Source organism: Dunckerocampus dactyliophorus, chromosome 1, assembly GCF_027744805.1.
Source record: "Dunckerocampus dactyliophorus isolate RoL2022-P2 chromosome 1, RoL_Ddac_1.1, whole genome shotgun sequence".
Taxonomy (NCBI): Eukaryota; Metazoa; Chordata; class Actinopteri; order Syngnathiformes; family Syngnathidae; genus Dunckerocampus; species Dunckerocampus dactyliophorus.
Genome location: NC_072819.1, coordinates 2605983 through 2629302, shown reverse-complemented (window position 1 = coordinate 2629302; position 23320 = coordinate 2605983). Strand labels below are relative to the sequence as shown.

At 44.1% G+C, this 23320-nt stretch overlaps 4 protein-coding genes across 19 annotated transcripts in view; all 4 read right to left on the bottom strand.

The window, feature by feature from the left end:
• LOC129180111 (microtubule-associated protein tau-like) overlaps positions 1-5162 on the bottom strand; it is a 45836-nt gene extending 40674 nt beyond the window's left edge. For 3 of the 11 annotated variants that reach the window (XM_054774354.1, XM_054774347.1, XM_054774338.1), the window contains exon 1: positions 4867-5161. The gene's annotated coding sequence lies outside the window, so the exon portion shown is untranslated. Of the gene's footprint in view, positions 1-4866 lie in introns of all 11 variants that reach the window. The other 8 variants (XM_054774363.1, XM_054774372.1, XM_054774381.1 and 5 more) reach the window with 8 other exon arrangements.
• Positions 5163-5589: 427 nt separating this feature from the next.
• On the bottom strand, positions 5590-10925 carry acadl (acyl-CoA dehydrogenase long chain). The gene is made up of 10 exons (XM_054778773.1): positions 10493-10925; positions 9875-10192; positions 9633-9797; positions 9492-9558; positions 7749-7913; positions 7585-7686; positions 7396-7509; positions 7211-7338; positions 7052-7138; positions 5590-6985 (listed from the first exon to the last, which is right to left on the bottom strand). Exons 1-10 carry the CDS (start codon positions 10579-10581, stop codon positions 6892-6894), a joined length of 1329 nt encoding a protein of 442 aa, XP_054634748.1. The 5' UTR covers positions 10582-10925; the 3' UTR covers positions 5590-6891.
• A 970-nt stretch (positions 10926-11895) lies between these two features.
• On the bottom strand, positions 11896-13747 carry mylz3 (myosin, light polypeptide 3, skeletal muscle). The gene is made up of 6 exons (XM_054791472.1): positions 13634-13747; positions 13427-13454; positions 12822-12965; positions 12576-12746; positions 12427-12504; positions 11896-12344 (listed from the first exon to the last, which is right to left on the bottom strand). Exons 1-6 carry the CDS (start codon positions 13634-13636, stop codon positions 12316-12318), a joined length of 453 nt encoding a protein of 150 aa, XP_054647447.1. The 5' UTR covers positions 13637-13747; the 3' UTR covers positions 11896-12315.
• A 123-nt stretch (positions 13748-13870) lies between these two features.
• Positions 13871-20920, bottom strand: lancl1 (LanC antibiotic synthetase component C-like 1 (bacterial)). 6 transcript variants are annotated; one of them, XM_054791426.1, is made up of 11 exons: positions 19915-20213; positions 19579-19677; positions 19396-19513; positions 19083-19290; positions 18382-18529; positions 18148-18294; positions 17893-18075; positions 17628-17804; positions 17456-17528; positions 16494-16594; positions 13871-16398 (listed from the first exon to the last, which is right to left on the bottom strand). In XM_054791426.1, exons 2-10 carry the CDS (start codon positions 19663-19665, stop codon positions 16518-16520), a joined length of 1218 nt encoding a protein of 405 aa, XP_054647401.1. In that variant the 5' UTR covers positions 19666-19677; positions 19915-20213; the 3' UTR covers positions 13871-16398; positions 16494-16517. The 6 variants fall into 6 exon arrangements, with proteins under 6 accessions (XP_054647401.1, XP_054647420.1, XP_054647436.1 ...); XM_054791445.1 differs by lacking the exon at positions 19915-20213 and adding an exon at positions 20903-20920 and having other exon boundaries at positions 13871-16594; XM_054791461.1 differs by lacking the exon at positions 19915-20213 and adding an exon at positions 20275-20412 and having other exon boundaries at positions 13871-16594; positions 19396-19492.
• Positions 20921-23320: the final 2400 nt, after the last annotated feature.

Genomic DNA, 23320 nt, shown 5'->3' with positions numbered 1-23320 from the left:
AGTGCTGAACCACCCTTTTTCCCCTGGAATGTTTTCAGACATCAGGCTCTAAATCCTGAGAGCTTTCCAAAGAAAGGTAATAAATGAGTGCATTTTTGGCCAGTCTGGGTTGGATCTTTGTCTTTTAGAAACAGCCGACCCTCCTAATTGCTCTTCCAAAACCTCCCCAGCACATATCACTGGATGCCAATATGCAAGCAGGAATGCCCCGGATGAGTGTCCTCTCTGTTGAGGGGCATGGTCCGTGAGGAATGGAATGTGACACTGGTGTCAGGGCTGGTTTGAGTGGCTGCCCGCGAGACGGCCCGTGATGCAGCTCCGCTAGAGGGGCGTCAGGGCGCTGGAACGATGGGGAGAGAGAATACTGCAAAGGGATGTTGGTGCCAGAGAAACGACAGGACTCCTGACGAGGAGCCTGCTACAGAACAAGGACCTTAAAGAATGCTGGGTCATTTTCACAGCTGCACTGCAGATGGGAAGCGGGGATCTGATGCAGTCTGGTAAAGGGAGCTTTCGAAGATTTTCCAAGAACAACCAATCCTAAACGATCATTCTTCTTGCCGTGTTGAGTATAGTAAACATTACTGGTAAGCGTACATCAACAATACCAGGAGAGTAGCAAGTAGAGCAATCAGTCTTATGCGGGTCAGTAGGTCGCACGCTTCCTCTGACGTATGAGCATTGGATTAGGTCCCTGCTCCCAGCCTTAATCGTGGAAAGCACCTCCTTGCCAGGTCCTATTAGACACCTGTAGTGCAAGAAGCGTGGCAGAATAACCAGGAGGAAGGGGAATCATCCTGAGCTAGCCAACATCTACAGTGGTGTGAAGGAGTGTTTGCCCCCTTCCTGGTTTCCTATTTGTTGACATGTTTGTCACACTTAAATGTTTCATATCATCAAACAAATGTAAATATTAGTCAATGACAACACAACGCAACACAAAATGCACTTTTTAAATTACAGTAACCTTTTTATTATTACGGGAGGAAAAACATCCAAAGCTACATGTCCCTGTGTGAAAAAGTGATGGCCCCCTAAAGCTAATAAGTGGTTGGCCCCCCCTTAGCAGCAGCAACTGCAATCAAGCGTTTGTGATAACTTGCAATGAGTCTCTTACAGCGCTGGGGAGGAACTCATCTTTGCAGAATTGTTGTCATTCAGCCACATTGGAGGCTTTTCCTTTTTAAGGTCATGCCACAGCATCTCAATAGGATTCAGGTCAGGACTTGGACTAGACCACTCCAAAGTCTTCATCCATTCAGAGGTGGACTTGCTGGTGTGTTTTGGATCATTGTCCTGCTGCAGAACCCAAGTTGCTTTCAGCTTGAGGTCACCAACAGATGACCGGACATTCTCCTTCAGCACAATTCATGCTTCCATTTATCACAGCAAGTCTTCCAGGTCCTGAAGCAGCAAAACAGCCCCAGACCATCACACTACCACCACCATATTTTACTGTTAGTATGATGTTCTTTTTCTGAAATGTGGCGGTACTTTTACGCCAAACGTAATGGGAAACACACTGTCCAAAAAGTTCAACTTTTGTCACAGAGTATTTTCCCAAAGGTCTTGGGGATCATCAAAATGTTTTCTGGCAAAATGGAGACGAGCCTTAATGTTGTTTTTGTTCAGCAGTGGTTTTGGTCTTGGAACTCTGCCATGCAGGTCGTTTTTGCCCAGCGTCTTTCTTATGGTGGAGTCATGAACACTGACCTTAACTGAGGCAAGTGAGGCCTGCAGTTCTTTGGATGTTGTTGTGGGGTCTTTTGTGACCTCTTGGATGTGTCATCGCTGCGCTCTTGGGGTCATTTTGGTTGGCCGGCCACTCCTGGGAAGGTTCTCCACTGTCCCATGATTTTATTTATAGAAAATGGCTCTCACTGTGGTTTGCTGGAGTCCCAAAGCTTTAGAAATGGCTTTATAACCTTTTCCAATCACTTTTTCACACAGGGCCATGTAGGTTTGGATTTTTTCTCCATTAATAATAAAAAGTTTTATTTAAAAACTGCATTTTGTGTTCAGTTGTGTTGTCATTGACTAATATTTAAATTGGTTTGATAATCTGAAACATTTAAGTGTGTCGAACATGCAAAATGGTAAGAAATGAGTTGGGGGCAAACACTTTTTAACACCACTGTATGATGATGGAACAGAGCCAGAATGCATGGACCCGCCATCCCTAAAAACTGAACAAACAGGACAGACAAGCTGAACATAAATCAAAGCAGCGTATGTCAATCCAATGACTGATGTTGCCCTTCATGGCGCATGATTTGGACCTGCTCATTTCATAGCGGGAATAGCAGAAACTTAAACAAGTTGAGATTCTATATAACTGACAAGTTGGACATCATGATCAACATGCACAAAGCAAACAACCTGCTGCCTGATAATACACAACATTTTGTTTCCCAACAAGAGCGGAGAGATACGACCAAACATCTGCATGCCCGCACAACACTAAAATGTTCAGCATATCAATACGTGGAGCAAGATCATACAAGGCTTGCTAGAGCAAGGAATGCATACAAAGGACCAATATCAGCCATCTTACCAAACACTACAGGCATGCTGGATGCTTTTTACATGCTATCAAGAATAAACACAATGTGCTTGATATCACTGATCCTGAAATATTTTTGTTTAATTACAACCACAGTGTCAGATATCATTTATCCTGAATTCATTCAAGTATTATTGTTTAACAAAGACCAAAGTGTCTGATATCATTTGTCCTGAATTCATTAAAGTATTATTGTTTAACAAAGACCAAAGTGTCTGATATCATTTATCCTGAATTCATTAAAGTATTATTGTTTAACAAAGACCAAAGTGTCTGATATCATTTATCCTGAATTCATTAAAGTATTATTGTTTAACAAAAACCAAAGTGTTTGATATCATTTTTCCTGAATTAATGAACGTATTATTGCTTTACAAAAACCTAAGTGTCTGATATCATTTGTCCTGAATTCATTAAAGTATTATTGTTCAATGAGAAATACAGTGCCTGATATCATTAATCCGGAATTCATTAAAGTATTTTTTGTTTACTGAAAAACAATGTCTGATATAATTAATCTTAAATTCATTAAAGTATTATTGTTTAATGAGAAGCAGTGTCTGATATCATTTATCCTGAATCCATGAAAAGCGTTATTGCTTCATGAAATCGACAGTGTCTGATATAATTTATCCTGAATTTATTCAAGCGTTAATGTTTAATAAAAAAACACTGTGTCTGATATCATTTGACCTGATTTCATGAGGGTATTACTGTTTAATGAAAACCACAGTGTCTGATATCATTTGTCCTGCGTTCATTATAGCGTTATTGTCTGACGAGAAGCACAGTGTCTGATATCATTTATCTTGTATTAAAGTATTGCTGCTGAATAAAAACCAGTGTGTAGCATTAATCCAGACTTCAGTGTCTGATATCATTTATCCTGACAACATTAAAGTATTGCTGCTGAATAAAAAACAGTCTGATATCATTTATCCTGACTTCATAAAAGTATTATTGTTTCATGAGCACCAGTGTCTGATGTCATTAATACTGAATTCATTAAAGTACTGGATTATTGTTTAATGAGAAGCACAGTGTCTGATATCATTTATCCTGAATTCATTAAAATATTATTATTTCATGAAAGCCACAGGGTCTGATATCATTAATCCTGAATCCATTCATACAGTGTATTATTTCATGAAATACACAGTGTCTGATCCTGAATTCATTTATTATCACTTAATGAGGTATTATCGATCATACACTATATTCTGGAGGTATGTATTCATCATACAATGCTTCTCTCAGCTTTCACTCCTGTTTTTCTTCTTTCTTATTATTTAATTAATGTACGATTTGATAACATAGTCATTCATTCATTGAAAAACCAGGCGTCAGCTTGCTATTGAGGTCATTTCGGCCACCAAACCAGTGATGAGACGTGGCCCAATCAGCTCCTTACAGGAGAAGTAGGTGAAACCCGACAACCTCAATGCCGGCAGACAGGGAAGGCCTCATCTTGAGCATATGGGACAAGGAGTCAATGCTTCCGGACCTTTCCTTGCCAGATACACGCCATGCCATACATCCCATCACATGGAAAAACATCTCCGGTCATTTGTCTGCCAGATGTAAATCTGCACTGAGGCCAACATCCTGCTCATGAGCAGGCGTACCTTGGCATGTGCACATGCACACTTTGAGGCAACAATTGTGCAAAATGCTAAAAATCAGCATCGCCCTAATAATAAATGGTGCTTGCGTGGGACAATAAAACACATAGAATATGGTCAATGTTAAAAAGCATGTGTTGGGGTGGGGAATGTATCCATGGATATGACTGCATAGGTGATGCAAGGTGCTAATAATGGCTGCAAGGACAAGTGCGTGTGACAGACCGGCGACACAGGGCATGCCCGCACGTCTTGGCACCACGAATAGACAACGTGCACGTAGACAAGAGTTTAAATAATGTGCACTGTTCACATTTTGAGCCCGCAGTCCGGCTTCCACCGCAGTGCACATCCGGGAGAGGCGCCGGTTTCAGCACCCTGCAGGCGTGGACCAGAACAAAAGGCGCAGGGTGCTGCCGTTTCTGCTGCTGCGCAAAACGCGCAAAAGGGTACGAACTGCAATTAAACGCACTGCAATTAAACCACATCCGTTATTCACAAAGGAAGTTACAAATTCGCACGTCGAGCTCAAAGGATTAGTGGACAACGACGCCACCGGCGTGGTTCATATTTCTTATTTTTCCTTCTAATGACATTTGGCGGGACTTTTGCATCTCAAAAGTAACTGCAACTGCCTTTTATTCACTGGCGTCATGGAAACAAAGCTTAAACGGCTCTTACCTACAGGTTGAAGCAGCTGGGCGGCACAAACGTGCTGGTGAGGGAGCCGCTGACAATGAGAGCTGTCGTGGGGAACTCTCACCCCTCCTACTGCACGTTGAGCTACCGTAAGTGCGGCACTATTGGCGCAATGGCTTGCGTGAAAGGTACGCCGGGGGCAGAACTGCGAACAAAAAAACAACAAAGAAAAAGGTTGCGTTTTACTGCAAATGTAGTGCACGATATATGCCGAATGTGATAGAATAACTTCGCAACAGGTGCAAAGTGGCGTTGAAGCATTTTGGGTGTGGCTGTTGCTGAGGGAAGATGGAGAAAAGGGGGAAGAAGAAGGGAGCACGCGCAAGACAAGGAAAGCAAGGTGTCACAGCATCGTTGTCTTACGAATCCTCATTAATAACCATTAATGAATTTAATTAACCAAGCGAGCGTTGGATTTTCAGCATTGATTCCTGTACGTTAAAAAGATGCCGCGACAATGTGGCAGGTTGCCCTTCCGGTCCTGTTTTGACCACACCTCTGCTGCCACCTTGTGGTAAAGTTGAAAATTGCATTTATATTTGAAACATGCTCGCTTTGTTGGGCGACTTCAGGCATGTTCTTCAACGCTTCTGCACGAGGTGCTCCCCTGAATGCTTGATTTGATAGGCTGGTTTAAAATCCATGTGATTTGCTTTTTATTTAGAATTTTAACAGACGTATTGAAAAAAAAAGGCCAGACTCAACAAGGGATGATCCGGGATAAGGCTGTGTTTTATTGTTTTTATGGTTTACTCCTAACAGTGGTCATATTTTTACACTTGGAAGCCCACTATTTCTAACATGTTTTGCCTGTACAGTTAATCAAAGATGATTCCATTATTTCACGCAGGAAAGTGCGTCCCAGAATATACAAATTTACTTTCTAATGCAAATTTTCTTTAGAAAAAACAAAAAAAGATTCATGTGTACCATGGAAAGTCTGCAAAATGAATACAAGTTTAATGTGAGGCACCTTGGGTACGAGTCTCTCTCCGTTTTAAGGCTAACTTTTTATTATTACTTGTAAAATTTCACAATCCCCTCAGATGCAAGTTCAATAGAATATGACATTTTCAAATAAGCCTTCAGTCTTTAACTTTGGGTGAGACACACAAGCACCAGACTTGATCGCCGAAACAACACGCTTTCATTGCAGGTTTGAATGATCTCACAACAGACACGATGATCCCTAACACGGGTTACTGTGTTACAAAAGTTCCGCTTTTGTCTCGTCAGACCAGAGTATTTTCCCAAAGGTCTTGGGGATCATCAAGATGTTTTCAGGCAAAACTGGGTCGAGCCTTAATGTTGTTTTTGTTCAGCAGTGGTTTTGGTCTTGGAACTCTGCCATGTAGGCCGTTTTTGCCCAGTGTCTTTCTTATGGTGGAGTCATGAACACTGACCTTAACTGACGCAAGTGAGGCCTGTAGTTCTTTGGATGTTGTTGTGGGGTCTTTTGTGACCTCTCGGATGAGCCATCGCTGCGCTCTTGGGGTCATTTTGGTTGGCCGGCCACTCCTGGGAAGGTTCACCACTGTTCCATGTTTTGAACATTTGTGGATAATGGCTCTCACTGTGGTTGGCTGGAGTCCCAAAGCTTTAGAAATGCTTTATAACCTTTTCCAGACAGATCTCAATTAATCTCACGTGATTTATGTTTTAACGGTGGGGGAGAGAATCACATTTTTTAACACAGGGCCATGTAGCTTTGGATTCTTTTTCTCCCTCAATAATAAGTTTCATTTAGTGAATTATTAACTTTTTTTTTGCTTTTTCCCCAGATGGTCAAAAGGTGACTATTTTTTTTTTAAGTCTACTTTGACATTCTTGTTTAGAGTGTTCAGGTGACTAACTGTGTCACAAATTGACCTGTAGCTTGTAGCTACAGGTCTGTAGCTACTAACCTGTAGCTTTAAACAGGTTTTCATCTGGAATAAATCAGTCTTCTATTTATTTTGCATCAAAAATTTATCTAATGGCATCTTCAGCCGGTGATGGGCGTCTGTCTCACTTCTGGCTGACAATGGTCCTGGCGATAAGCTCTTTCATGATCTCATTGGTTCCTCCATAGATGGGTTGAACACGGGAGTCAACAAATGCCCTGTAAGAAGGAAAGACACCACTCAGCAACATTTTAAGGACGCTGTGATGTCGGCTCAGCACTTACTTAGCGATGGGGTACTCCCACATATAGCCCCAGCCACCGTGGAGCTGCAGGCACTGCGTGGCCACCTTGTTCTGCAGATCAGACGCCCTGCAGGGAGAAAAGATATTTAGCACTAAACAGTGGCAGCATGCACGAGGCAAAGGAGACGTGCACTCTCACCAGTACTTGGCCATGGAAGCAGTGGAGGGGTCGAGGCGTCGCTCGGCGTGCAGCTGCAGGCAGCTGTCAATGAACGTTCTGCCCACGCAGATTTCCGTCTTTAGCTCCGCCAGTTTGTGCTGTACGGTCTGCGAGAGGCACGCAAAGTCACTTTAGATAGAAACGCTCACATGCGTGGTACACACCTGCAGGTGAGAGATTGTCTTTCCAAAGGCTTTCCTCTGCAACACGTAGCTCCTGGTTTCCTCAAACATGAACTCGGAGCTAGCGATGGCCATGTCTGCAATCACCAGACGTTCCTAACAACACAAATCACCCCAATAGACAAAAGCTGAACATGCGGAAACGGCACGCGTGCACGAGGCGACGTTTGCCTGCGGCAGCTCGTTCATCAGGTAGTAGAAACCCTTGTTGACTCCGCCTAAGAGTGCGTCAGCCGGGAGGCGCACGTCCTCAAAGAAAAGTTCAGCCGTGTCCTACAGAAGAAGATGAGAGACGATAAAAGTGATGCGATGGAGATGGGGGGGGAGACAAGTACCTGCGCCTTAAGGCCGATCTTCTCCAGCTTGCGGCCTTTCTGGAAGCCTTTCATGCCATCCTCCAGCAGGAAGAGGCTGATGCCATGCGCTGCCGTCTTTGCCTCACGGTTGGTCACGGCCACCACCACCACCAGGTCGGCCATCCAGCCGTTGGTGATGAACACCTACACCGGGGGACGAGTTCCAAAAACACACTTTCAACTTGTTGCTGGTCACACTAGCAGTCTAGTTTACTACTGGAGGGTAGGAGCAGGTGGGTCGATCCAAATATCGATAATAGAGATACCAAGAGTAGAATTGTCGCGATGAGATTGATATTTTTCAGTTCTCAAATATTTTGTTTTGTAAGTGTTTTACTCGTTTAATCCCAGCCATTTTTCAAAAGACAACCTTCAGTAGCGACTGTTTTAGAGGATTTTGGCGGATCTTTCACGGCACACAGAACATTGTGTTCTATGGTCATATAAACATGCAACCTACCAAACCAAAGATTAGACTCCCTTCTTTCAGCAGAAGAAAAAAGCTTGTTTGTACCTTTTCCGTTCTTTAGTAAACAGCAGTAGAACATAGATAAGTTTCAGGAAAATATCAGTTCCCAACTAAAAAAGGGAGAAAACAAGCTTTTTGTGAAAAGATACATTTCAAGCATAACTTTCACTTGGACACAAATATTTTTTTGCTTTTGTGACAACTCAAATATCTAAACAACTACACCACAACATAAACACATGTTTTTACATCAAAATAACAATTCATTTACAAATATAACACCATGAACTATTTACAATTTTCACATTTGGAACGGAACTATGTGTGTGTGCGCATGCACGCGTGGGCGCGCATGTGTTAAAATTGTCCTACAATGCGTAACCTTCTGCACGCTACACTCCTCCACGCTCTCGCTTCTTGATTCTTCCCTCCACATGATCTCTGCGAGCGCTTATCAAATGCATTCGTGCTACCTTGTTGCCGTTTTTATGGCTGACAATTGCTTTGAAGTGAAATCCATTAGTGCGGTGCTGCGTCAAAATGTAAAAGACGTATAAATACGTTGTTGGGATCGGGCGTTCGGGTTCATAAAAACGTACGGCTACGTCTTTGGTATTGAATGAGTTAACGAGTGTTTTTGTTTTGTTGTTCATATTGTTGATATCATTATATTGATACATTGTTATATGGTTTACAAACTCAGGGATAGTGTTTGATACTGGTTAGTGTTTGTGAAGGAGCGGTCAGCGGGGGAAATATTTCCACACACCCTTTCCGTGCGAGCTCCCTGCGCCATGAGAGAGCAGCGCTGTCGCCACGCAGCCAAATATCCAACTGCCAGCGTGAAATTAACAGCGACGGAGACGAATATCCAGCGTCCAACATGAAACTAACTTCACCAACAGGCAGAGTGAACCCTCTTTTCATCCAGCCTGTGCGGTATAGACAGAGGAGAGAGGGGTTTTGTTTGTTTGTTTGTTTTTTTTTTTAAATCATTCCATTAATTGATTTATCGATTATCGTGACAGGCCTAAGCATTGCTGTTTATTCATTGACTCATGTTGATAACAAAAGGTATTGAGGATTGAGACTAAAGAAAAAATGCCATCTAAGAATAGCGTTTATTACAGATACTGTATGATGTCATAATATTTACATACGTCAGACAGCAATCATCACCGTGGCGGCAACAGGATTTACCAAAGTGTACCGTGCTGAACGGAACTGACACGCCTGTCGGGCAGGCGACTCACCTTGTTGCCATTCAGGATCCAATCGCTGCCGTCCTGCTTGGCGTACGTCCGCACACCTTGAAGGTCACTGCAAAGGTCATGAAAGACACGTCAAAATGGCGCCACACAGGCCGACGCCTTGAGACAATCTTGAGTCCTGACCTGCCTGCTCCTGGCTCGGTCATGGCGATGGCACAGATGCATTTCCCAGAAGTCATCTCCGGTAAGAAGCGTTTGATCTGCTCCTTGGTGCCATACTTGACGATGTAGGGCATGACGATGTCGGAGTGAAGCGCGAAACCTGGGCCTGAACAGTTGGAGTACATCCTGATGGATGAATGAGAAACGAGTGTGTGCGGAAAAGGGACATCAGAAGTGATTCTTGGTTCGTTTGGTCCACTCACTGCTCCTCCCACGTGATTGCGGCTGAGAGCAGGTCCCCCCCGATTCCACCACACTCCTCCGGCACCATAACTCCCAGCAAGCCTCGCTCGCCAGCCTTTTCCCACACCTCCCTGCTCACATGACCTGCCTTCTCCCATTCCTCGTGATGCGGGACCACCTCCTCTTGGAAGAAACGCCGCGCACTCTGCCGAAAGATGTCGTGATCCGCGTTGAAAATCCGCCGAGTCCCGATGTCCGTCAAGTTCTTTGCAATGGACGTTTCCAGACGAGTGGAAGGGGCGGGATGGCCAAACTCCTGGGCATCACTGTGCTGGAGTCTGGACACAAGAGTACCGTATTTCCAAAACAACAAAAACACTTATTTTGACACAAAAAGAGCAGTGTATGTACTGCATGTACAAAACACCCCTTTACATTCCTTCCTTTTAGCCTCTATGCTAAAACAAGCAACTGACGTCCTTTGGACATTTAACTGTGTCAAAGGTCACGTTAACCCACTTTAATAGAAATACATTTAATATAAAAATAAAATTGTTTAATATATTGTATACAACAGATTTGCTTGGGTTAAACTCTTTTTTTTTAAAGAGAGAGAGATAATGATTTAGGATATTTACCTTACAGCAACTGACGGAAAAATCTGTCCTGTCCTCGACACATTTTTCAAGCCAGGACGACATATTTTGGCAACCCTTGTGACAAACATCGCTAGAAAAACGAATAAAGCGACAAAGTCGAACTCGGTTCTCTATTTACAAGCGCCACGGTTCTGATCCTCCCACTTGATATGTCACACTGCTGCTGCTGCTGTTGCTGCTGCTTCTTCTTCTTGTTTTGTAGTTTATTGGCGTTTGGCAGTCTGGTGTGCATTACCGCCACTTTCTGATATGGAGTGTTGCTCAAGCTACAGACGTGCTAAATTCTTTCACTCGACACAGATATTTATTGCAATAGATATTTATTGCACAGATATTATTTCACACACAGCGAGAGGCTAAGGATGGTTGAAAAAATTAAAGAAAGTGGACAAACCCACTCAATGCGGCGTCTATCTATGTCTGAATGGGGCCCTATTTCCCGTCACTTCCCGTCCGTCCCCCTTTCTACTCCCCCCAACCCCGGAACACATCTTTCACGACAACACAACACAAACATTGGCTGGCGACCAGTCCAGGGTGTACCCCGCCTCCCGCCCGAAGTCAGCTGGAATAGGCTCCAGCATTCCCCCGCGACCGTAGTGAGGATTAGCGGCATAGAAAATTCATGGATGTATGGATGTATTGTTTCTTGTCTTACGTTTACCTGTGTTAGGAAGAGTAATCGTGTTTCATGGACTGTAAAAGCGTTTCAAGGTGTGCACGGTTGTGTTACACGGTGGTTAGTTTAAAGTAAGGTAAACGTGTTTCAAAATTTTTATTTATTTATTTATTTTGCAATTTCCGGCCACCGTAGTGCTCTCTCACGACACAAGAAACTGCACTGGGGAAAAAAACTATCGTTTATTGAAGATATCACTCTGCCACGTGTTTATGACCCGTAAAAACTATCTTAAAGTATAACCAACATAAAATCTAAAAATGTAAATACTTTTGGGGACGGTTCAACTCAATTGTAACCGAAAATTATAAGTAAAATAGTTGGAATGATAAGCAAAACAAGGGACGACTGGTACCTCAACTGTTTGCTCTTCTGTCGCCGTTTTCTTCCTCTGACTAACACGTTATATTTCCCGTACTGTAATTGCCGTTCAATTCTGCCATCTAGTTGCCGTCAATTGTATTACATACTACTTTAACCTCTTCAGGAAGCGGACATTGGTCAGTGCACACTGCAGACTTACATACAAAAATTCACAACTACGGTGAAGTTCCAATATATATACATATGTTTGCGTGTGTGTGAATCTGAATAAGTAAGCATATATTACTCAAATAAAAAAAGGGAAAACAAAACAGTAAATAGCATGGTTTGTCGCTCTGGCAGCATGAATGAAAGATCAAGAACCAACTGAGATGGGATGTACTTTGGAAAAGTTTATTCTGAAATGAACAGAGTGAAAATAATTTACAGTTTCATGGGAGATGGGAAACTTTGGCGATCGTTCCACTGCCATTCTCCAGGACCTTTGGCGTTGCTGGGCCAGTGGTGGCACGACTGAATGAGGTGGCGGTGGGAATGGAGGGATCGGCCCTCACTTGATGAGTGGTCACCCCTGCTCCCCCGTTTCCTCACCCCATGCGGCGAGTGGAGACACGCCCCGGTGGCAGGCGAGTGATGGGCTCTACAACGGTGAGGTGATGTCCCGATAGTGGAGGGTTGAAAACAAAATAAACAAGTTGGGCTCGCTTCAACATCCCTTGTACAAAGTCCTTGTCTTTTTCTTGTTGGTCTTCCAAACGGTGTCCGATGTCCTTGAACACGCTCTCCTGCTGCGGGACGCTTAAACGGACATGATGTGCTTGACGAAAGCTGAAAGTAAACCAGAGACGCAAACTTCAATGCCACTTCCTGGTGCGTTAAAGAGAACGACAAAACATGCCGGTAAGCGTACCCTCATAGTGCACGCTGCCGTTCTCATCCTCCTGGCCGGTCATGAGGGCATCAATCTCGGGCTCACTCATCTTCTCTCCTGTGGGCCGACACCCCCGCCATGTCAGAAATTATTTAGCGTTATTCGAGGACAGGTAGGGTGAGACTCACCCAGGGTGGACAGCACAATGCGCAACTCAGCGCCCATGACGGTGCCGTTGCCCTCCTTGTCGAAGACGCGCAGACCCTCAACATAGTCGTCGTAGGTACCCTTGGGAAGAGCGTCCACCTGCTTCAGCATGGGCAGGAAGGTGTCAAAATTGAGCCTCTTGTTGGCCATGTCTGCAGGGGAGGATGGGGAGGGGGGGTGTGAGTACAGCACCAGTGAAGCCACTGTGGAGTGGGACAAGTTCTTACCGTCGGCGGTCGGGTTGCCCAGGATCTTGACGACGTCCTTGTTGGTGGGGTTCTGGCCCAGGGCGCGCATGATATCGGCCACCTGGTTGTAGGCCACCTGGCTGTCACCGATTCTGTCGAAGAGGCCGAAGGCCTCCTTGAAGTCTGCCAAAAAAAAAAAAAAAGCTATTTTTGTACATCTGACCGCTTTTATGCTGTTGATCAACTCGCAGGGGTGGCAACAGCTGTAGCACAAGCACCCTCCCCCATGAGGGGGTGCAAGCTGATACCCCCCTCCCCCTTAACAGCGTCGCCATATAGAGGCATGGCGTGTTAAACATAAAAATGCTGACTGCGGAGTTAAGGATGCTAATCTGAGGGCTCAGGGTATAAATGAAACATTCAATGGCGACTGTAAGGTGACCTCGCTCAGGAGGTGTGGATGCTAAACCTTGACCCCAGGAGAGCAACGGGGCAAGGCCGAGGCGGCTCAGAATAGACATAACTCACATTCTGCCCTCCCACCCTCCCCGACAACTGGGCATGTCATGTCGTTTTGGTGCCACTGGACACACGAACAATAAAACAGGAATTGGACTAAAGATGGAAGAATCTTTCTCACTTACCCTCAATCTGATCCGGCGTGAACTCGGTCTGCACATACAGAAAGGACACAGAGTAAAATGATGGAATTATAAAAGGAAAAGAATTCTTGAGGTTGATTTTGGGAGTCTAACAAATCACTATCAAGACGGTATCCAAACAACCCAAAAGTAACTCCACTGGTACCGCCGCCCCACCCGCAAAGATCCACCACACAAGCGAGTACACACCATGTTGGAGAGTCGGAGCTACAGGAGCGGGAAGGAAAGAAGAGGAAGTCCCGAGACAGAGTGGTCCTGAGCATCGGCGTGAGCGCCCCTCTTATTTATTCTCGGACCGTGACGTCATGCATGCTCATGAGGCGGCTCGGGTGACACGCGGAGACATCTTTAACTTTCTTAGGGCAAACAGAGAGGTGAGCGGCGCGGCCCGGGCTACGGCGGCTGCAGGCCTTTAGAAGGGGACGGGGCTATTTTTGGAATCAAGACGTTGAGTTTCAAGATTCTTTAAACTACAAAAGTATTTTAGGGGGGTTTGCCGGACTGATGGTGAAAATACATTCAAACCGGGCCTCGCTTTGGAAGGCCTCTGAGATAATTTACGTTTTTTTAATGGTGAAATAACAGCAGGATATGTTTTGGACTAAACTTTGGCATGCTTAGAAAGTATGCAAGTGACACACGTCCGACTGGACGACAGAATAATTCAATAAAACGGCACGCGCGTGGCAGCTCCCATCGTCATCATCTTCAGCGCTCTCCATGGTACTGAGTCCTCTGGGCAGCGTAGTTACCACTCCAAGCGTCCACCATCGAGGGGGATACTGGCTTTTTAATGGTCCATACTGAGCTGGGATTGGCATCAAAGGTGACAAACAAATGATAAAAGCGATGCACAGTAAGATGCCGAGGATAAGGGTGTTTGTAGGAAAGGGCGAACACGGTGAACACGCCCCGGCACAGATCTATTTTTAATCATTCCTGTCTGAGGTGTTTGGTTTCGGAGATGTGGAGAGGTGGGGGTGGCGAGGAGGTTAGGGAGCTAACTCTCCACCTCCCCCCCTGCGTGTCCACCAACCCTCCTGCCACCCGCCGGTGACAGAGAAGGCCCAAGGCTTAAAAAAAGAGCGGTGGCATTGTGTCGTTGCGTGGTGTTGGGGCGTCTAAATTGTGAGCCTTATTTGGAAAGGAGAGCAGTCGAGCCAAATGTCACGCTGAGGAAGCGACACACAAGACCTGACCCACTTGCTCGGATGTAATTGTGAGCTAAGAGACGCGTGCAGTTATTACGATAAACCATGTTATTTAGAAATGATCCATTGAGCATAATGGGAATATTACAGATGAATTCCTCTCATGGGGGGTGGTGACCACTGCTTCCACCTTGCGGTGATTCTGTGCTGCTGCACGATAACAACGACAAGAGTTGCGTGAAAAAGCACAATTTATTGCTCAGACAGTGCAAGCGATCCAATACGGCAAAATTAGCAGACGACTTCAACTCGCTCCTCACTCCTACATGCAAAACTTTTTTTACAAATCTTGAAATTGTGTTTCCAGTTCAAGGGATTGTATGCAACGCGCTCCAAATGGCATTTAATATAAGACCACCACCAAGGGCTAGCATATAGTAGTTTAAAAGAACAGATTGAAAAAATATATATATATATATTTTTCAACCGCAAATGAAAATTGTCGGAAATTTTCGTTTGGCAAGGACAAAATAACTGGAGTATGGCTGGCAACTCACGGCTTGTGGTACATAGTGTTTGCCCCCCCTCTTAATTTCTTATCTTTTTGCATGTTTGTCACACTTAAATGTTTCAGATCATCAAACAAATGTAAATATTCGTCAATGACAACACAACTCAACACTTTATGCACTTTTTAAATTAAACTTGTTATTATTAAGGGAGGAAAAACATCCAAAGCTACATGTCCTGTGTGAAAAAGTGATGGCCCCCTAAAGCTAATAAGTGGTTGGCCCCCCTTAGTAGCAACAACTGCAATCAAGCGTGTGATAACTTGCAATGAGTCTCTTACAGCACTGGGGAGGAATTTTGCACAATTGTTGTCATTCAGCCACATTGGAGGCTTTTCCTTTTTAAGGTCATGCCACAGCATCTCAATAGGATTCAGGTCAGGACTTGGACTAGACCACTCCAAAGTCTTTATCCATTCAGAGGTGGACTTGCTGGTGTGTTTTGGATCATTGTTCTGCTGCAGAACCCAAGTTGCTTTCAGCTTGAGGTCACCAACAGATGGCCGGACTCCTTCAGCAGAATTCAAGCAGCAAAAAAGCCTCAGACCATCACACTACCACCACCATATTTTACTGTTGCTATGATGTTCTTTTTCTGAAAGCTATGCCAGATGTAATGGGACACACACCTTCCAAAAAGTTTCTGGCCAAATTTAGACGAGCCTTAATGTTGTTTTTGTTCAGCAGTGGAGTCCCAAAGCTTTAGAAATAGCTTTCTAAGCTTTTCCAATCACTTTTTCACACAGGGCCATGTAGGTTTGGATTTTGTTTCTCTGTTAGTAATAAACAGTTTCATTTAAAAACTGCATTTTGTGTTGAGTTGTGTTGTCATTGACTAATATTTACATTTGTTGATGATCTGAAACATTTAAGTGTGATAAACAAAAAAAAAATCATGAATGGGGCAAACACTTTTTCACACCACTGTACATGTCCATAGTGTGTTGTAAAGGCTTTCTTCTCTTTAGCTGCTCTTCCTGGTTCTTTGGACCATGTTGCTATTGGAAAAGTCAAAGCTGATGTGTGTGAATATCTTGTTTTGCCTAAAATACAAAGATAATAGGTCTGCTTTCATGGATGAAGAAGGAAATAAAAAAATGTTTACATTTTAAAATAAAAAAACCAAAACAATCCAATACCAAAACAGTTGTCGATTAATTAGATCATCAATTAATTGTTGAAGCGGTCGCTTGAATGCTGGAGGAATCCGCTGCATCAATCCCTTTAACAGAAGCTGACATGAATTTGACAATGAATGAGTGTGAAGAATAGCAGGAAGAATGTGGAAATGGCATATCCAGTCTTGTCGGGTCACAGCGGGACATCTACCTATGGGCTTGTGGTTGGGGCGCCTCACACCTCGAAGGCTGGAAAGCGTGCTTGTGTTGGCTGCAGGAGGTCGGCCAAAAAGTAGATGGTACCTGCCATGCCTGTGGAAAGTGACTTTAGATTTTATGATCATTCCATTTGTGCTTTACACAGGGTAATAAAGTAATCCCTCGTTTATCGCTGTTAATTGGTTCTGACTGTGATAAGCGAATTTCCGCAAAGTGGGATTCCTTATTGGAGCCTGCTTGGATTGGAGGCGAAACATCTTCTAAGACAACCTCAACAGTCCAGTTGCAATCGATTCAATGCCCTTAGGATTCTTTATTGGAATATTTTCATAGTTGAAGCATAGAAAACCTGTTTACAACCTTCTAAATAAGTTTTTTTAAACATTATTAGAGGCAGGGCGCCGTACCGCAGCTACCGTGTTTGAGTGTGGCCCAGAGTTACGAACGTTATACGGCAACCGGATCGGCCTGATCTCGTGGCGCAAGCCGATATTATCCGATGTTCAAAATACAGTGGATAGGCAGCTGATCCCGATCGTGAAGATCAGATTTGGACATCCTTAATTCAAACTTGCAATCAAAGCCTGTTGTTCGGGCCATCGAGTCTGGTGCTTGTGTGTCTCACATTACAGTAACATTACTGACACCTAGTGATCAGTGTACGATACTACATTTCATCAACATCTTGGAATGCGTTTTCTGAAAGCCTTGTATTTGTTTTTGAGTTCACTTAGACATTTTAATGCTTGAAAATGCCCAATTTACAAAAAAAAAATTTTAACGTTCTTAAATATGCATTTTTTTACATAAATACTGATAAGAGGCTGTTTTCAACCACGAAACGGCATAAATTATTAACTTAAATTATTAAGTATTTTTGAAAAACCGTGACAGAGTGAACCTGCGAAACTCCAAATGTGAAGTGGCGAAGGACGACTGTTATTACAATCATACCTTCAAAAAGTGAGAAGGGCGTGTCTGGTGTCCTGCAGCCATGTGAGCCATAGTTGATGCACCAATCTGCAAACTGAACAGGCAAAGAGAGCATCTCAGTCTAGCGTTGCACGTACAAACAGGAACATGAAGCTCAATCTGCTTTGGGAATACACTTTTTAAGTGTGCTAACCATGCAGGCTCTGTAAAGGTGCTTGAGGTCCCGTGTTTGACGATACAGAGCCAAGAAGGTGTAAGCATTGCCTGCTGCGCCATGACACAACCCGTAGCCTTTCTTGAGCAAGCCCCACCGCCACACAACCTCACCACACAGCAGAGCATCCTCCAGGTAATGAGAACCACCAAATACCTGCAAAATGGGACAATAACTGGCACAAGTTAGCACAAAATAGCAATAAAAGACATGTGATAATATGTGTGAAAATTAGAGCATTTACAGCGTTCGCCTGCAGGAGCATATAAATGACGCCCGGGGAGCCGTGGCACCAGTGCACCAGCAGGTCGCGATCATCCCCGATGCAGGGAGGGTAGTTTCCTGAGGGGAACTTAAGACTGCAAATGTAGTCAACGCTGGGCTTGACCAGTCTGTGAACGTTCTCCTCAGCTGCAACAAATCCTGGCTGGGTGGGTCAGAAAAAGCAGAGTGTAACAGCCGGTTTCTAACACAACATGGAGAATGATGGCTCCTTTACCTGCATGAGAAAGTAGTAGATGCCGGCCAGTCCATGGGCTGCACCGACATACTGCTCCTGGTACCACTCATACATGAGGGGGCTCTGATTCTGGACACGAAACTTCCTACTCAGGTGCTCACCCGAAGCCAAGATGGCTTCACTGATCTGAGGAATGAGACCACAGAAGGTACATTAGCTGCTAATCAGAAACTAGGAAGCAGCCCCCCAAGACCAATGAAAGCAATGTAACACCTGCTGGATGTGCTGCAGTGGGATTCTGTTGGTCCCGAGCTGCTGGTTGATAAAGACGAGAGCATAGAGGTAACCAACTCGACCGTAGAGCAGTTCGTTGGGCAACCCACCCGAACCCTTCACAACAGCCGGGTGATACTGCAGCAGACTGCAAATGACAAGGCAAACAGAGCTCTGGTATCGCAATTGTGTCGGTGTTGGCAGATGTTCAAATTGAGGTATTGGGATGGGATCGGAAGTGGGAAAAAATGTGGATCGGCTCATCCCTGCTGAAAATACAGGTGGTCCTCGATTTACGGTGTTCCGTGCTTACGTACAAGCTCCCGTAAATTAACACAAAACAGACAACTGTCGGCTGCAGCAACGCCAAAACAACATCAGCAAACTCAACTGTTCTCCCTTCAAGCACAAACACAGTCAAGTCTAATGTCACGTTCACAGACAGCTGGAAATCACAATACTCTGAAACTACAGTAAAAATAATTGTCATAACTGAGCAGTGTAGTGTTTGTTCTCCATCTTTTTTTAATTACTGTTTCCTTTAATTGTTGCATTTACATCACAGTCTAGGAAGAGAACTTGCATGTAACCCAAGGACCACCTGTGCTAACTGTGAATAATAACTTTGGTCAATGTGAGCAAGAGTAGTTTAAATATTCTAACAGCCTTTGGCATGGCAGGGATAAAACAGTGAGACTGACCGGGTGATGCACTCGTCGGCCTCCCCTTGCCTCTGCAGCCGGTGGTACACCACAGCGGCAACAGCCAGCGGTCCTGCATCGCCACAAAGGAAGGTGACATCACGGCGGGTCAGGCACTTCAAACTGCGGCTGACGTGTTGTAGAGCCTTCTGGAGGAACACCTCCTGCTTGAAAAGGCGGTGGAGGTGCAGGTAGAGGAGTGCAATGCCTGGAAAATAAAGAACCACGAAATAAGACACATCCCGCCTTACTGACCGTGCCATTTTCCAGACGTTATGACGTCACTTTACCACGTGCTCAACGGTGCATTCACCTGCCCAGCCTGTGTAACTGGTGCAGTTTCTCGGGTCAGCAGACTTCAACCCGCCCTCCATGACAGCTAGGAGTTCGTCGATCTTGCTCCTCAGCCGCTGGGAAAACTCGGACGTCAGCTACAGAATGTTAAAAATCAGAATACGGAATTAAAAGACACAAACGCGCTGATCTGAATTATTACCTTGCCGTGGGAGTCAAACAGCGACTGCGTCAGCTCAGGGCTCCCATTGTAGTCAGGATAGTGATTCTTCAAGGCTCGGGTGTCCATTTCTCTTGCAGTCTGGGTTCGACAAAACATGAACATGTTTAAGCTAACGCTATGCTAGCGACAGAGAAATATAACAGGTTTAAGCTAACGCTATGCTAACGACAGAGAAATATAAACAGGTTTAAGCTACGAACACGAGCTAATCTAACTAATGTAGCTACAGCACTCAGGCTAGTAAACGCATATCAAATTCGTAAATAGACTATTGTTTCATGCAAGATTTCTAATGAAATCGATATAAATTCATACCGCGACGGATGCAGCAATGTTGATGTTTATGTGTACTCTTCCTCGCTTCTAGTTGTCAGAACAATTGGAGCTTTGCGGTACTCTTCTGCCCCGATTGGTGAGAAACGAGTACCACACGTAAAAGAAACGTCGCAGCGCCAATATTTTCATACAAATTAAAGTAAGTAAAGGAAATAAAATTCTAGCGGCCCAGGCCGGGTGAAATTGCGGTCCGGAACTGGTGCTCGAAGGGATTTTATTGAACTTACTAACGTAAGCGCTAAAGAACACGCGTACCATAGACATCTATTAAAATACGCATTTTGAGCCGTACACCTTTATACATTTGCATTAAAAATTTCAACAAATTACGCCGTTTACCGTGTCTCCCCTTCAACTGACGCTAGAATTCTTTTAACTCGCTGTTCGTCTCTACCTTCCTTTTAATTAACTGCCGTGACGGTCGTTCTTACAGTTCCTTTAAAAGAACGTTTTAATTTCCGTTTATGGCCGTGGGTTATTTACCAAAGTTAAAGTATTTCCGTTGATGAAACCTTCGAAATAAAAGTAACAATATCGTCCAACAGCCGTTTGACTGAAGTTCCTGACAAAAAGTAGTGCGATATATACATTAAAAAGGTCATAAAAGTGAATAGACTTGACACACAAAACACATGGAGTTTTCAAGAAGCCCATGCTACACTTGTGGGTAATTCCTGTACTGAGAGCACAGTAAATGTGTTTACTTTGGAGAGTCGACTGCTATACTAGCCGTGCAAGCTACTCGTTTCACCCGTATTCTTTGCTAGATAACAGCACACGTCATTTTCAGCAGTATTTTCGCGGTTGTGTTGATTTGACCTCAGAGTGCACACTAATTAATTTTAGGAGCAAACGCCACAGATGACTTGTGCAACCTTGTCTTTCAAAAGTGCAAACAAAGCCGACAATTTTGCCGGGTGCCAGATTTGCAAGAGCGATCATGGTCAGTCTTTTGTTTAGTGTTTACCTCTCGTTTTCCCACTCCCACTCGTCATTACCATATCAATCGGGCAGGCTGTGGGAGAAGGTGCAAGTTAGTCATCTAGCCCTGTGAATAGACCCTCATATATCCTGAGACGGTTTTACCTTGCCTTGAGGGCCGGGGGATGGAAATGAGGCCAAGCCTGTGACAATATTCAGAAGAGGACCTTCAGGCTTGATTAGAGCGCTTCACTGAAAGATCCATTACTGGGCTGAGTGTCCTACTGGGACAGTGGGAAAACTATCACGCTGAAATATTAATCAGCTTTTTTGCAGGCTTTCAGGCCACATCTTGCTGTATTTTGTGCGCCTGATTAATGAAGCATTGTACTGATTGTTGCAGTCCCAGAAAATAACATCACTCCTTCACCCTCAAGTGCCCCATCCTTGATATTAGCATGGGCAGCAGACATGCTGCCAAAGGAGCCTCATCAGACTCAAAAAGACAAGACTGACCATTTGACCTCCAAGCTGTAGCCTGCAGCGCATTCACCGACTCCCTTTGCAATTAAGGGAAAAAACAAGCCTCAAAGTCACAAAGAGGCTACTCGTTGCTTCCTGTGTGTACTTGGAAGTTAGGAGTAAATCTACTGTAACAGTTAAGCTCGGTCTTATGCACAAATACCCGTAACCCGGTCTTCCCAGGACACTCACAAATGTTTTTGCCCCTCTCCTGCCTCTTCCTGAAACTATATATGGCTATATCATTTGGACAGTTATTGAGCTGGAACCAAAGGCAGAATTTGAAGAAAGGTGGCACCACACATCTCCTCCCCCCGCAAAGCCACCCCGCCACCTCTCAAGTGGACTGTCTCCATCCCGGTCTGACAGCTGAGATTCTGGTCTCTGACAGTCTGCCATATCCCCATCTGTTACTGTGCTAAAAATACACGCAGTCGCCTTACTGGTCAACTGTCTTAAAGAGGGGGGCTTGGGGGTATTTGGACGGCAGATTGGGGTGTTACAATGCTCAAGAATCCCAAGAAAAGACCTAAAAAGATGAGTATTTTTATATGAAATACTTTATACTTTATTCCCAACGGTCTCTTGGCTGCACTGCTTCCAGTACGTGTTTGTGCATTTTCTTTTGTCCAATCAGATTTCAGCTTCAATGTGTAGCCCAGAGCCTTCAGAATCAGGAGTGCTGGCCCACGGCACTTAAACACCATCAGCGATGGGGCTGTTTCTTTACAGTAACGCCAGCATTTTTCCATCCTCTGATGGGTTGACGTCTGAAAGCCTTTCCCTAACACAAAGTTACCAGTGCGCTTGAATGCCTCGGCATGGGAACAGCGCAGTGCTTAGTCCATCGTGTTTTGGCACACAAGAGTTTTTGTCATTCTGTGTGCGTTATATGAACAAATAAGCGCGTTTATATACAGAAGTCCCTCGCCACTTTGCGCTTCGAATTTCACAGCTTCACTTTGTTTTTCAAAAATGTCAATTTTTTTGTGGTTGAATATGCCTTATTAGTAGTAAAAAATGCATATTTAGGCAAAATCTACATATGTTTTGCCTAAATTAAGCATTTTCAAGCATAAAAATGGCCGAATGAACTGAAATACAAATACAAGTATAAGGCATTCAGGAGACACATTCAAAGACGTTATGATGATGTGTAGTATTCTACTCTGGTCACTAGGTGTCAGTAATGTTACTGTAATGTTCGGTGAGGCACACAAGCACCAGACTTGATTGCTGGAACACCAGGCTTTTATTGCAGGTTTGAACGATCTCACAAGAGGCACAATAATCTCTAACACGAGCTACTGTTGTTAAACCGCGCCAAGCGAAAACTCAACTCTGAACCCTCGACGTCACTTCCTGTCCGCAGCGGAACACATTTTTAGTTTTATTTATGTCTTATTTTCTCTTCTTGAAAGTGTTTTCCCTTTTGTGATTTCTTATTTTTTTGCATGTCTGCAACACTATTACACCACCGTACATTGGGTAATAAGAGTGTAGAGGTGACTATAGGGGTATTATTTCATGTATAGAGGGCTCTAATAATGTTAAAAACTGTATTCAGAAGGTCGTAAATAGGTTTTCTATGCTCTAACTACAAAAGCATCCCATCTATAAATAGAGAATCTTACTTTGTGGAAATTCACTTATCACAGTCAGGTCTAGAACTAATTAACCGCGCTAAACAAGCGTTACTGTTTTGTGTTTTTGTATATTTTTGATGATTTGTTTAACTGTGTCATGATAGTGGAGGCGTGAAGAGGTGAAGGCCCAGGTATGAAATACAAATAAACAAAAAATATAACTGAGAATTTAGCATCATCAATATCAATATTAGGTGCAACAAAACTTTCAAGCCTGAACCCCTCATGTTGTGGGTCGACACTATAACCACTGGCCCACTGTGCTGCACCAACAAACTACTTTATATCCACCACTA

What these genes read in the sequence shown, in the direction of transcription:
- acadl (XM_054778773.1), bottom strand. Translation starts at nt 10,581, where the DNA reads ATGTTTGTCACAAGGGTTGCCAAAATATGTCGTCCTGGCTTGAAAAAT. An exon ending in AGACAATCTCTCACCTGCAG is followed by an intron (nt 7,339 to 7,395) that starts GTGTGTACCACG and finishes TGCCTCTCGCAG; the next exon opens with ACCGTACAGCACAAACTGGC. An exon ending in GCTTCCATGGCCAAGTACTG is followed by an intron (nt 7,139 to 7,210) that starts GTGAGAGTGCAC and finishes TTCTCCCTGCAG; the next exon opens with GGCGTCTGATCTGCAGAACA.
- mylz3 (XM_054791472.1), bottom strand. An exon ending in CATTGTGCTGTCCACCCTGG is followed by an intron (nt 12,505 to 12,575) that starts GTGAGTCTCACC and finishes GTCGGCCCACAG; the next exon opens with GAGAGAAGATGAGTGAGCCC. An exon ending in CGGCAGCGTGCACTATGAGG is followed by an intron (nt 12,345 to 12,426) that starts GTACGCTTACCG and finishes GTTTACTTTCAG; the next exon opens with CTTTCGTCAAGCACATCATG.
- lancl1 (XM_054791445.1), bottom strand. Translation starts at nt 19,665, where the DNA reads ATGGACACCCGAGCCTTGAAGAATCACTATCCTGACTACAATGGGAGC. An exon ending in CAGTTACACAGGCTGGGCAG is followed by an intron (nt 19,291 to 19,395) that starts GTGAATGCACCG and finishes TTTATTTTCCAG; the next exon opens with GCATTGCACTCCTCTACCTG. An exon ending in TGCTCCTGCAGGCGAACGCT is followed by an intron (nt 17,805 to 17,892) that starts GTAAATGCTCTA and finishes CCCATTTTGCAG; the next exon opens with GTATTTGGTGGTTCTCATTA.